The following is a 13,673-nucleotide window of genomic DNA, read 5'->3' as shown; positions in this document are numbered from 1 at the left end:
TATGTTAATCTTATAACTAAGTCTCAAATGGACGGAATTGAAGAGATTAAAAAGGTCGGTGGTAATAGCTACATGCTAGGCATATGATACTTTTTGCTCATATGCTTCATCCTCATTCCAATATTCTTGGTCACTAAAAGTTGTATGACGAAGCCTGCACCAGCTTGCTCCAAACCTAAGCATTATTATTATAACAACTAACACAAACAGAGAAAGTACAGCAACTGCAGGATAGATCATTAGAAACGCCATGCTTATATATCACTTTCTCTCTTATGTAATTCTAGATATTCTTGTGAGGTAGTGAGTGGCTGTCTGGATATTGAAGGGGCTACTTCAATGTCGTGCCTGTGAACTTCTTGGTATTCTTCAGGCTGGTAAGATGTGTATTGAATAGGAACAAAGTCGTGGTCAAGCTCAGTGAAATCTAGAGGTGGTTGCTTATGAGGTGTTGTGGACCAAATTGACACAATCCAACGGTTCCCTAAAAAGTTAATTGAATTTTATTTTTAAATTTAAACAATTTAATCACGCAAGTGTTTTGAAAATGGGCTATTATCAATGTTGATGTACGAAATAAAAATAGGAGTACCTGTGTGTCTGTCAAGCCAGTAATTAGAGTATCTCGAACAGCAACAAACAATATTCAAAATCAGTATAAATCCCAGAATAACAGATGAAATTGCTACTGCTATGTAGAATGGCGAGAAGTCTCCCACTTTCGACACAAACGGCGTTAAAGTTTTTTGAATGAATGTTGCATTTCCTGCAAAGTAATTTTGAGTTTCAGACGACATTTTCTTATAAAATACCTGCCAACAAGAAATTGATACAATTAACTTTCTATTATACACAAGATAAACGAATCTATGGGCGTGGTAGGCGGTGGCTTCCAAATACACAGAAACAGAGATTGATTGACAAACTAAGAAACTTCGTAATAAAAGAATATTGTAAAGCTTAAATATAACAATACTTTTAATTAAATTACCTTAGCGAAAGCCAGAAAAGCTATATGCGAGCTATAAAATTATCTCTGTGTTTAAATTTTAAACTGGCTGAACCAAATTGGTTGAAACAATATTGAAAACTTGACACAGTAACGCGCTTACGCTTAGCGCTAGTATCGCACTAACCTAAGACAAAGTCACATTGCGATATGCGTGACCCATTACCCTCAAAGAATTTGTAGGAAAGACGTCACGTGACCAAGCGATCAGTAATGTTTTAGTCTAGTCCCTAGAGCGAATTGTAATATTGTCTAATGACGCTCATAAAGCGAAGTTTTAAATGTTGTACATGCAGTTTCCATAGGTAATTATTCAAATATTATCTATAATCGTGAACCAACTATTATAAGTATACAGTATGTAGGTATATTATAAATCGATATGCGAACGTAAATTTGCTTGCAAAAGCTTTTATACAGTTATGAAAAATATTAAATTTCAATCAATGGGAAAATGTTGTCGTTGTTGCCATCGAAAATGTTAAACTGTAGATTTAAAAGATTATCTCAAAATAATTTAAAACTTCAAATCAAATAAAACCTGACCGAGCTGGGGGCTTTGTTATTAAATATTTTGTATAAAAATTTGTCGATACGAACTGTCATCTAAGATCTATTCGATCTTCATACAAAAAATCAATACCAAAATGTATTACAGGTAATTGATAAATTAAATGTTTTTTAAAGGCTATATATAATTTCAACAACATACAAATTGAAAAAAGAAGACGGGACCGTCTACCCTACCTGCTGATACTGTTGAAGATACAGGTAACAATGAAAGAACAACTACACCAGTACCGAAATTCAGTAAAGTCAATCCATTTGAAACAAATATTTATTTAGTTTACAGCTGGTCTAGAAGAAATCTTCCGAAACTTCCATTGTACAGAATATGTCTTAAATATAAATGGCGAGAAATTGATACATCTGAAATTCGCGGACGACATAGTGGTCATTGCCAATACGGCAGAAGAATTACTGAAACAACTGAAGAACAAATGCAGAACTGAATATAGCTAGTAAAGAAGTTGGATTCTAAATGAGCAAACAAACAAATTTAAGCCGTGACCAATGATAGCAGTGACAAAGTAATAAAAATATATAGGAACAATAGATTATGTATCAGAATATCTATATTGAGGTCAACTAATATCCATGATTTAACATCAAAAGAAATATACAGAAGAATCGGAAATGCATGGAAAAGATATTGGTCCCTAAAAGAAGGTATGAAAAATAGTCAAACAAGCATGCACACTAAGAGAAAACTGTTCAACACATGCATCCTACCAATTTCCACATACGGCTGCCAAACACGGCCACTTACCAAAGCACAAGGTGGAAATTCTTGAGTTCATTAAAATAATGCATTTTCATTTGTAACAGAACTAATAGCTGGGCTATATATTTTGTATTTCTGATAGAAGGCTATAAATATAATATAATTTCAACAAAAACAGATAGCTGCAGAAGCAGTGCGTATTAGACTAAGGGATCTGAGACTATAAAGCTTTACGGCACTTGTAACATTTTATGAAATATTCTTGGGATTCGAAAAAAACGAAATGCTCAATGTCATACATTCGGGGACGGATCACGACAATAAAAGGAAAAAGCCACCCGCGGGGAAAGTAAAATCAAAATCAGATTAGGGTAAGAAACCGCCACGTGGACCTTTACTTTACTTCGCTCACTCTAGTCAGCTTCCGTCCGATCACGAGATTGACCATCCCGCGGCGGCCCAAGCCAAAGTTGTCCAAAGCTAAGCTGTCAAGGCCCTGTAGCCAACAAACAGCGAGAGGGATTCTATTCAAAAAACAAACCCACTACATACAATAAAACGAAAATAATATTTTTCATTCTTTATTACACTTGAACATTATTCACCTAAAATGTATTTATTAATAATCAAGAACTACATTAGAATAAAGGAAAATAAAGTCATTTGATTATTTTTTACAATTTAAAAGTTTATTTACAGTCAGTAAAATTTTATCACGAAATTTAAATTCACACTTCTCATTATTCTGTTATTAATCAATATTCATTCATATCATAAATATTACAAACATTCTATAGTAATAATCCAATGTTATGTAAATAATTAACATCAATAGAAGAGACGAAAAGTGGGAATCATGTCAGAAAGTTTGGTTAGTTATACAATAAAAGAAGAGTATATTTGCAATATACTCTGGGGATTTTACAAATTAAATTCGGTATAATTAAAAAAAAAAATATATATATATATATATATATATTTAAATTGGCCCATCCACGTACGGAAGATATATAATAAATTGTAATGTGAGCCTTTTATGTGTTTTGTCAGGTCTTTTGTTCAACATTTCAACCCTTCACATTATGCCTTGTGAATAGATTCGATCTAAAAAAACAACAATAGATTAAAACATACCCAAACTCAGGTAAATATTATTTAAAAGTGTACTACATATATCATTAATTTATCATTAAATATAGAAGTGTTTTGTCGATAGCGTTGCACAAGAACATTCTTCGGCATTCTTCATACCTTTTTAGTAAAGAAAGAAAGAGAACTTCAACATTCTGGAGTTAATCTTATATAATGTATATAATCACTTATTTTATGCATTACATTTTTTTATATTAAATTAAGTCGGTCTACTTGTATTGTTTTATCTAAAGTATACATGTGTCTTTTTCATCACAGTTCAAACACAATTTGACAGAACGAGACAAAGGGGGTTAATATGTAGTTACTATGTTTGAATATACACGAAACGAAAAAATCTTTTTTTGAAGAAAAAGGTGAATTATTATCATTTTTATTAACAAATCTATGGATATATGTTACGAAGAGATAGGTATCTCTAGAAATAAATCTTTGCTATTGTAAGTTTTCGTAAAGTTTACCATACCTAAAATATGTTTTACGTTGAGTTCATTTCCCATGTTCTGGTGACAACTGTAAATAAAAAATTACACGTAAGTAGATCACTCTTTTTTTAGATAGTTGAAAAATATCTTGTCATACATATTGAGTTAGAGATGTTCATGAATCAGAATGTTTTAGTGGTCAATACATTTGCATTGCAATATTTAATCATTCGCAAAGTTCTAGTATAATTAGAGGTCCTACTTTACTGTAATTTGTTAGTTTTAGTATAAAAGTATGTACAACAAACATTATTTAAGCCCGCACTGTCGTTGTCAGTGATTTATCAAAGGGCTCGATGAAAAGGTAAGCTGGATCCTCATAACCTACCAATATTTTTATTAAAATATAATACAATCGTTATTATGACAGCATCGCTATCTTAAAGGAGACGTATTAGTATCGTTACGGGTTAAAGTGAGTGGGAAGATTGTAAGTCATGCTTATTTATACAACATGACTCCAAGAACGATAATATTCTATAAAATTTGCAATAGCTTGTTAGCTAATTTTCACTATATATATAAAGGTTATTTACGTTTCTTTCGGTCGGAGAGTCTATTTCTTCGTCGTTCTCTTTGCGGGTTGGTTTTCATTGCTGCTGACCGAACCAGACTTTCAAGGATTTCCTCAACGGCATCGTCGCCCCTGTAAAACATTTTAATAAGTTTAATATTAATTGCGGACGGATACTGTTAAAGTAATACACTTTTCCCAAATTACTACGCATTTACTTATCATAATTTTCTTGCATTAAAGCGTATAATAATGAGTAAAAAGTGTAGTTTCCTTGAATGAGTCTGATTATCCTTAGTTGAATCCTTGATAGTCAGGTAAATAAAATATAACACTACGACGAGCTTTTATTTCTGTTATATTTTAATGCATTATGTATATAGTAGTATTAAAGTAATATGATAAACCCTACATACTACTGTTAGAATACAAAATTTAAGCTGGATTCAGGAAAGTCGAAGGATTAATAGTTTTAAAAAGTTTAGAGTTGCAGACTTTTAGAATTCCATATAGTCGTTTTTCTATTCACGACACGACGCGACGGTAGAACCGTATCGAAGAAACTTGGAACTATACTTATGGGTACTGGTATATCTGGGAGATAATAATAATGGAACTGGTATTGTTGTTCCGGAGGTGGCTTTATGAAACTCACGTTTTCTGTGATCTCCTGCGCCCATCTGCTAATATGTCGGAAACCGTCTGCTCCTTCAATATTTCTTTTAATGCCGTATCTGCGCTATGATCTCCCTGCTTCGAATACCTAGTAACCTAGAATTAAAGTATTTTTTTAGGTTTTGTTAATCGTTTAATAAAATCTAAACATAACAATCAAATATACAGTATTTATAATTTTCTTAACATATGTAGGTAATAATAAAAATAATTAAAATTCATAAAAAGAAATTTAAAGTTTGGTACTTGTGGCAGTGTAACTTTAACGCTGCCAGCATTTCCTCAATTTATTGCGATACTAATTCGTTGATCGAGGAAAGCACCAGTTCTGGGGTCACCAGTACTATCTACCAGGCACCAACTAAATTATTTAATTAGCGCCTACTACTACTCCAAAGGAAACAAATTCAAAGTTGGAGGAAAGACTCTTATGAGTCGTTTATTGTTGCCTTAAACAAATTTTCTTTAGTATTATCCTAATATTTTAATGACAATAAGGTCTCAATATATATCGCTGTACTTTAATAATAAATGGTGATTTGGGTTGTGGTTATCAATGGATTGTAACTACCTTCTTGTTATAGCGTAAACTCAATAATCAAGATTTATAAGCAATTTATGCCTGGTCAATCTTACGTATTTCCAATGTAAGCCGGTGCTCAGAACCCAGAACAACGAATTTGAACCTATAATCACGTCCAAAGTGCGTGCGTATGAAAGGCACTGGCCTATTTAAAAACGAAAGAGTTCTGTACTGATAAACTTACGTCAATAATCATGACTCCTCGAGTCTTATTGCGTTCTCGGTGAGTCGCCTTCTTTTGAATTTGTTGAAGTAAACGTTCCCGCGTTGTTCTGTACTCTAAGGCAAACTCGGCTATTCCTTTAAGGAAGTCAGTTGGTCGATTATTTGGTATCTCTACTTGTGGCACTCCGAGGTACAGCAAAAACTTTTCATATCTGTAACAGTATTGCATTGTTTTCTTTTGCCATTTTTATACAATACAAAAATAATGTAAATTGCTGCAGCGTCATTTTATCGCGTCGCAAGCATTCGCAAGCTTAGACTGTACCTTAGTCCACTACTCAAAGTTCTACTTACTTAAAGCTGCTAACAGTTGCTTACCTTTTTAAAATGAGATTTTTTATTTTACTTAATAATACAATGCGTTCTGCAGCGTCCGTTATAAAATCGTTAATTTTCATTTTATACAGTGAGCCGTCGTGCTTTGCCACCCTCTTCATGTGATCCCACGCAGCCTTACAGTCCGCCTCCAGCTTGAGGAGGTTGTTGCTGAGTACATCAAAGTCTACCTTCGACGCTCTGATTACAGGCCCCAGCTTAATATCAAAATAAATATTAATAAATTATCAAACTTTTAGATATATTATTATATGATGAAAGTGATTCTAAATAAAAGTAATTTGTTAAAAATAATTCATCACTTATTTATTTTATGGCGTACTTAGCCTAATTTTGTTTTTTCAATTTCTCGAAACAATTGACTTCAATCGTATGTTACTGGTTTAGTTTACGACTTATTGACATTTGTATAAATTATTGTGCCTACAGTAGCGGTTTTAATAAAAAACAATATCTTACTTCGCTGAACAAGTCCGTTGTGTCCTCAAATTTATTTTTTATCATTTCACATAGATGAAACAACAGAGAATGTTTGTGAACGGTATCCTTCACTTCAGCAACTTTAGTCAAATATTCCAGCCGAAAGCCTTTCACTGGCGTTCCATTAAGAAAACTTCCAACCTCTCGCAGCGTTGATAATATTATCTTAAATGTCCGGTTAGCCCTTAATAATTCAATTCCTTGTTTAAGGTCCATTAGAGGTTCGGCAATTTCTTTCTGTAGACAAAACGTAAAAATATTTAGCTACACCATATAATCTTTATGACGTACACCTTTTAATAAAGTTCTCCTGTTAATAAATAAATATTATTGATATACTAAATATTAAATAGACTGAAGAATATATACATATACAGTGTATTCATAATATTGGCCTAATGGCTTTAATGTGGGGCTCTCATCGCCGAAGTTGTAAATTGGAACCCGGGATTTGCACTGACGCTTTCTGTATAATATGTACGCTTCTAACTAGTACTTGTTCGTCTAGTGAAAGAAAATATCGTGTGTCAGGTACAGAAGGCTGATCATCTATTGGCCTATTAGAAAAAACAATTGATCACCTAACAGACACATGAATCTAAGGGGAAAGACCCTAAGGGTTGTCACACCACTAGTTTTTATTAATATTCGTAATAACTCATTTCTACCTGGTAATCAGGGTTACCAATTTACCGACTATCAATAATACAGTCTCTGTTTACCATAAATGGACTTCATGAGGTTGGAATTACCTATCTAGTAGGACACGAACTAAAATAAAATCATTTAAATATTTAACAAACCTCTAAATTATCAAAATCTAGTTTGAAAACCCAAAGCTTTAACCGGGACGACAATTCGTTAATGGATGTGAGGGTTAACAGGAACTGTTCAGCGCTTCCCAAAGGCAAGTCCGGATTCGAGTACTGAAATTGATAAAGTGGTAGGTCACTTTTATTTTTGTCCCTTATAAGCTTGTCTACGATTCTGCAGACCTTGATAAGTAAATCAATCTTCAATAAGGAATAGATGAGAAGAAGCCATGTGTCTGTACATAAAAATCGCTTCAACATATATTGGTGCAGATAATGCTTGTAATTTCACGGTGTAAATATTTTACTTTCATTAAATAAGAGCACGTGATTGATGGAGATGTAATGTTATCCCTGTTGTCATGGGGTCCGTGTGCCATCAGAGTTGTGACTTATTATGGTTAGTTTTACGTAAAAATACAACACTACAGAAACGGTTAATATTAAAGGTCGTGGTATATTAATGGTTGTTTATTTAATCAATAGACACGGTACATATAAATTGTACAGGTATAACTATAACAAATTAAAATTAAGTATTCATTACTTTGCTACTTATTAGAAGTACGGGAAACGTCTGTGCCTGTGTTTCTATTATATGGACCCAAAGAGAGATCAAACAAGAGAATGGAACAAAAATGAAGTTTGAGCTCGTATAACGTCGCTGTGCATAACAAGCTGCCAACAACACCTTTAGTTATAATTATTATAAAGTATTATCAAGTAACCTGTGCTTCCTGTATTTTAATTTTTTCCTCTTCTGTAGGAAGAATTGTGAGAAGTTTTTCTATAGACTCACGCGCCATAACTGTAACATCCATTTTTAAAATAGCTGCCTTTATAGTTTGGGGTGGAGGGAGCTTTTTCATTGTTATATTTATCGCTGTAGAGCGTTTATTATCTAAAATTAGATTTTCCTTTGGTTCTGCTTGAATTTTCTGTAAATATATTAATTCAAAATAAGGATTAGTTTTATTATTTATAAACAAACAAAATTTAGTATATTTCATGAATTTATAATTTAAAAGTCTTTGAATAAAATTATATCAAATCGCAACCATTTCTCTTACCTCCTATATATTCGGGTATCCAAGCGATTACATGAAAAAAGAAATTCAAATTATTAACCTGGTAATTAATATACTATAGTTTATTTAATTATATATAAAAATGTAAATACCATAAAATTAATATCATTTGGCCTCGTCTCGAAGAGATGTTCCCACATTGCTGTATCGATTTCTACTTTAGGAAGGTCATCCCATATGAAGTGATCTTCCTTCATCGTTGGTGCTGGGCTTTCGTGGATCTCTCTCCAGAACAGTTTTAAAGTTTTTTTATTTTTCTTCAAGGTGGATGTATCAGATTCATTTAAATTTTGAGGTTTTATCTCGTTAAGGCCGTACACTGGTGGGGGTGGGGGACCTTCAAATGATGGAGGCATATTTGGGGGTGGTGGAGGTGGTCCATTTTGTATTTTTATCACAACGGACTTTGCTTCGTCATCTGAATCCTCGCGCAGGTCAGAGAAATCCAGATCACATAGTTGAAAATCGCGATGGCGACAGGCTTTCCTCACCTCGTCCCAGTTTAATTCTTTTTCCGATACTATTTCCAAATTAAATTCCATTGTTTTTTGACATTTTTCTTTAGTTGGAGTTTTAACGATCTCTGAAAAATGTTTGTTTGATAGTCATTAGGTATCATTAAGAAAAAAAAGACTTTACAATATCATAATAACATACACAATTTATCTTGAAATTAAACTGAATAGTAACAAATTTAAATTTTACTTCTATAACATATATAAACCCTTGTGTATTTAATCTTAAACAAAGACAACAATATTTTATATATATTATTTATGTACATTTTTAAATTCTATATTTCATTGCCTATCCAAAGGTCAGCGAATACATTTATTGACTGTATATTATCTTACGTCAAGAAATTAAATATAATAGAAAAGTAAAAGAAAAATATTTATTAGTATTTTTTTCTTGTTGATATTATACATCTTCTAAAATATACCTACTAAATACTTACTCATAAACTTATTAAAATTAGTAATATTATTATATAATATATAGAATTAGTAACAATAGTTTCTATTATATATAATGGTCCATTATGTATTAATATAACTAGATTCAATTTTTTTTTCCTTTTTAAGTTTCTGAATCTATGTAAAAATTATCAGATGTCTTTTTTCCTTTCTATTATATAGTTGTGTCTGTATACATATTATTATTAACATACCCTTGGTTTGAGATCTGGCCAGTTCTTCTTTAGCCTTTGAAACGATTCCGGCCATGTCAGAAACAAGTAACGGTTTCTCTTCTTGGACATGCTGAATTGGGCTAGTCAGTCTTTGCGCTAAATCTTTAATACTATGCTCCCTGTTTAAGAGAATTCCTCTATCGTCCTTCTCCGGTATTGTGGTGTCAATAAATTTATTCCACTTAGGGGATAAATTATCAACGGGATTTACACTGTGACCTAATGTTCCGTTTTCAATTCTCTGTTGTAGACCCGATGTATATCTTTGGTTACCTGTTGAAAGTAATAATAATTTTAATTCTTGGAGCAACAAAAATTTATCGGTACCGGTTGCACCAATTTTAAGAATAATATGTGATTTTATAATAAAATATATTTTATTTATAACTTCGTTTAAAATTTATACTAAGACATTTAATACGTCACGTTTAGTGCATTCATACGATCGTGTTTGATCGTAACTTAAAAAGTTTATTATTCGTATTGATAAAGAAGCAAAAGCAAAAGTTCAAGACTAGACAAAACTTGGTAAAAGGGAATGATGTTTTGACAGAGGATAAAATGTTACAGCTGCTTACAGCAAAAACATACCACAAACAACGATTAGTTAGCGAACAAACCATTAATTAATACATCCGGTAGGTTGTCCCGGCTGGAGGTCCCTTCTTGGTCACCTGCGTTATCTTCCCCGCCGTTACAATGTGTATTTCTGGGTAAGCTATCATTGCTAGCTTCGAGTTTGTTCCCCTTTATTTGAAATAGGGCATTGATAATTTCACTGGAGCTACTTTGAAGCTCCAATTGTTGGATGTGATGCGCTTGTCTGGCGCATCTATCTCGCCTTTTGCGTAATGATGAAGTCTCTTTACGTTCTGGGAGCGACGGGGAACTCGAAGCTCTTAAGGAATATATATTTTTCTGCTCACACTCCAAACTAGATAACATACCTTGGTCTGCTGTTGTTAGTGATAATGCAAAAATGAATTATTAAGCCATAATTGAACACTTCAAAATATTAACACGTGCAATTAGATAATTTACATTGAATAGATTAAGTACGCTCTAAGTATAACGCAATATCTATCCCTGATTGTTTATATGCATGCAAAAAAAAACGAGTAGTATGCTCTGTAGAGTTAGTTACCTTTCTCTTTCATTTGGTATCTTTTCGATTTTCGGAAGTCATTTGTGACATTAATATTTCTCCTCCTTATAGATTTTAGTATTGAGTCATCCAACTGCCTGAAAATACAAGACATTTATGGTAATTAATAAAAACATGAGTTTATTGCGCACCCTTGTCGGTACAATTCAGGTTTAACAGGATTTAATTACAAGCCTCTTTTCATTTGATTTAGCAATCAAACAAACCGCAATTAATATACCGAGTTGAGACTATTTTTATTTATGGAAACAACCAAGAAATCTGTTAAGAGGTTTTTGATAATAGAGTGTATTTAAAGAGACCGCCAAAAACATAGAATATTTCTGTACAATTATCACAATAATCATTTATGTATAATTTTTTGAAAGCACTCGATTGCTATATTTGATTTCATGTACATATTGCACATTTAGTGGGTTTAAATATAAAAAAAACTAAACCATAAAATTATTACTTCACAGCTGATCCGCTCTCCATTCCATCTTCATATATCAAAACTGCGTCATAGATATGTAATTGCCTTAAAAGGTCCAAATCTGTGCCCTGCCTTGACATATAGAACTGGATAATATCATCTATCCCTTGGTCATGAAGGGCGTCTACTTGATCATAATACGTATTCTTATCTGGTATATTTATTAAACACAAATTTATTAAACTAGTTGCACATATGAGAAGTTCCGTATCCGATGCATCAAAGTCTTGAAGAATTTTGATCACATTGTACCACGGAGATCTGCCGTTGGATTTTTCAACTACGTTCATGGCATCGATGAGAAGAAGGCTATTGCCCTCAGTGTATTCGACGAATATTGAAAGTAGCTTAAGGGTCGTCTTGACTACATGCCGGAAATTACTTGAAATCAACGAGTACTGCCATTGTATACACCCCTTATGATTCATGACTCCATGCATACCGTCCACATAAATGAGTATCTGAAATGAAATTATAATTTTTAAAAAGATTATATTTAGCTGAATTTTGTTTAGACGTTCAGGTCAGACACTTGCAGGTGCCCTATGTTTCGTATAACTGCGCATAAAAAGTACCGGTTCCAAAATATACAAAATTATACCTATATTATAGAGATTATGACATAAGGTTGTTGACAGAAGCGAAAATAAAGCGGATACGAACTGTAAAAATGTAATACTCGAGATTTTAGTTTAATATTATTTACACCATGAAATTATACCATTTCATTAAACAGACAAGTGGTGTCAACCTTATGTTGTGGACTTCTCAGATTTCTTTTTTTCTGGTTTATTTTTTAAATGTGATCATCAGGGACAAAAGTCTGCACTCTTCTTTGGTTTTTGGCTCGTTCTTAGTACGCTTAAAGACTTATATATCTTACCCGTTATATTTCTACAATGAATATAACTTCCATTTTATTGAACACTAAATTGTTACACGAATTTTCGAGGTTTCGCATGTTTGAATATTTATATATTACTACTTTTTATCCTGATAATGTCAGTGGCATTAATAAATAGAGATTCAGTAGGGAAGGGAAACTGGTATTAAAATTGATGTGGCGATCTGTCGATAACCCATTTTCGGCGGACTGCAGATCTGGGCCGAAAGAGAAGTAAACTCGAAATAGAAATGTGCTTACTTGTCCGAGGGCTCGTAAAATGTAGTCGAGGTAAGTTTGATCCTCCTTGGCACTGACTTGCATAAGACAATCAAGGCCATTATTAGCCACAAATTCATGCACTAAGTCCTTATCAGACTGTAACATCTGCTTCACGGCAAACAAAGCCCGCCGCAGGTCTTTTCCTTGGGAATGTAGAAGTCGTTCTGAAATGATAGAAATCACATATAATTTCTTGGTCCTCATCTCTAACATCTATCATCTCTTGGCCTCAAATTTCTGCATAGATTTCGTAATCATTTACTTTTCTTTATAGGCAAATAGATGATCAGCTTTCTGTGCCTCTCACACGCCGTCGGTTTACCTTAAGCGCACGGGGGACTGTTAAAGCCCATATAAAAAGAGAAGTCCATTGGGCACAGCCGTGTACTGTGTTTAATGCATTTCAGTCATTAATAATGTTTTTGAGGATAGCTCTATCATATCGCCATTATTCTGTCATTCATTATGTCTGATGGGAATGATGCAATACTTATGATTATAAAATTTTGAGCTACCCACGAAGTTTCAGCACCAAAGAGCTAATGTCCCAGAAACGTCATAACAGATACTAAAAAAACCGGTAACCACATCGAGTACGTGAGCCTTAAGAAAAAACACATCATAATCCCATTTTCTGCGCCATGGGTGAAACACTAATCTTTGGATCAATGGTTGTCGCACTGCTTTATCTCTTCTGTGTCTATGTAGCTTTGAGGTTGAAAGTTAAGTATCAATAAACACAATTTTATGGAAACAAATTATTATACTTATTAATATTATATATTTTATTAATTTGGGCATCTTTTTATAGGTATTAATCTTATAATAATACTACTTACCAGTGATAGCATGTACTCGTACCGATAATTGAGTGCGCAGTACCAAAGCATTTTTGCGACTGAAATAAAAAATTAAACAATTATTTATAGTCATTAAACATTAAATCTTTTCGCAAATAGCTAAACAAGTACGTAATGGAGCTTATTTACCTAACAAAACAAAACAATTGTTCTATTATAAACATTTGTAAGA

The 13,673-nt window shown here is 32.9% G+C and overlaps 1 protein-coding gene across 5 annotated transcripts in view; it reads right to left on the bottom strand.

Annotated features, from left to right (window-relative positions):
- Positions 1–3,015: 3,015 nt before the first annotated feature.
- Positions 3,016–13,673, bottom strand: part of LOC123718627 (FH1/FH2 domain-containing protein 3) — a 40,750-nt gene continuing 30,092 nt past the window's right edge. For 3 of the 5 annotated variants that reach the window (XM_045675298.1, XM_045675297.1, XM_045675299.1), the window contains 16 exons: positions 13,481–13,539; positions 12,621–12,805; positions 11,456–11,937; positions 10,981–11,078; positions 10,457–10,792; positions 9,816–10,109; positions 8,736–9,227; positions 8,285–8,496; positions 7,548–7,670; positions 6,724–6,981; positions 6,247–6,461; positions 5,888–6,080; positions 5,101–5,216; positions 4,468–4,577; positions 3,913–3,959; positions 3,019–3,398 (listed from right to left, as the gene is read on the bottom strand). In XM_045675298.1, the coding sequence (XP_045531254.1) occupies positions 3,925–3,959; positions 4,468–4,577; positions 5,101–5,216; positions 5,888–6,080; positions 6,247–6,461; positions 6,724–6,981; positions 7,548–7,670; positions 8,285–8,496; positions 8,736–9,227; positions 9,816–10,109; positions 10,457–10,792; positions 10,981–11,078; positions 11,456–11,937; positions 12,621–12,805; positions 13,481–13,539 (3,208 nt within the window). In that variant the 3' untranslated portion in view covers positions 3,019–3,398; positions 3,913–3,924. Of the gene's footprint in view, positions 3,399–3,912; positions 3,960–4,467; positions 4,578–5,100; positions 5,217–5,887; positions 6,081–6,246; positions 6,462–6,723; positions 6,982–7,547; positions 7,671–8,284; positions 8,497–8,735; positions 9,228–9,815; positions 10,110–10,456; positions 10,793–10,980; positions 11,079–11,455; positions 11,938–12,620; positions 12,806–13,480; positions 13,540–13,673 lie in introns of all 5 variants that reach the window. The other 2 variants (XM_045675295.1, XM_045675296.1) reach the window with 2 other exon arrangements.

This window comes from Pieris brassicae, chromosome Z, assembly GCF_905147105.1.
Source record: "Pieris brassicae chromosome Z, ilPieBrab1.1, whole genome shotgun sequence".
NCBI lineage: Eukaryota > Metazoa > Arthropoda > Insecta > Lepidoptera > Pieridae > Pieris > Pieris brassicae.
Note: the sequence above shows the minus strand (reverse complement) of the source record. Positions and strands in the feature narration are given on the sequence as shown.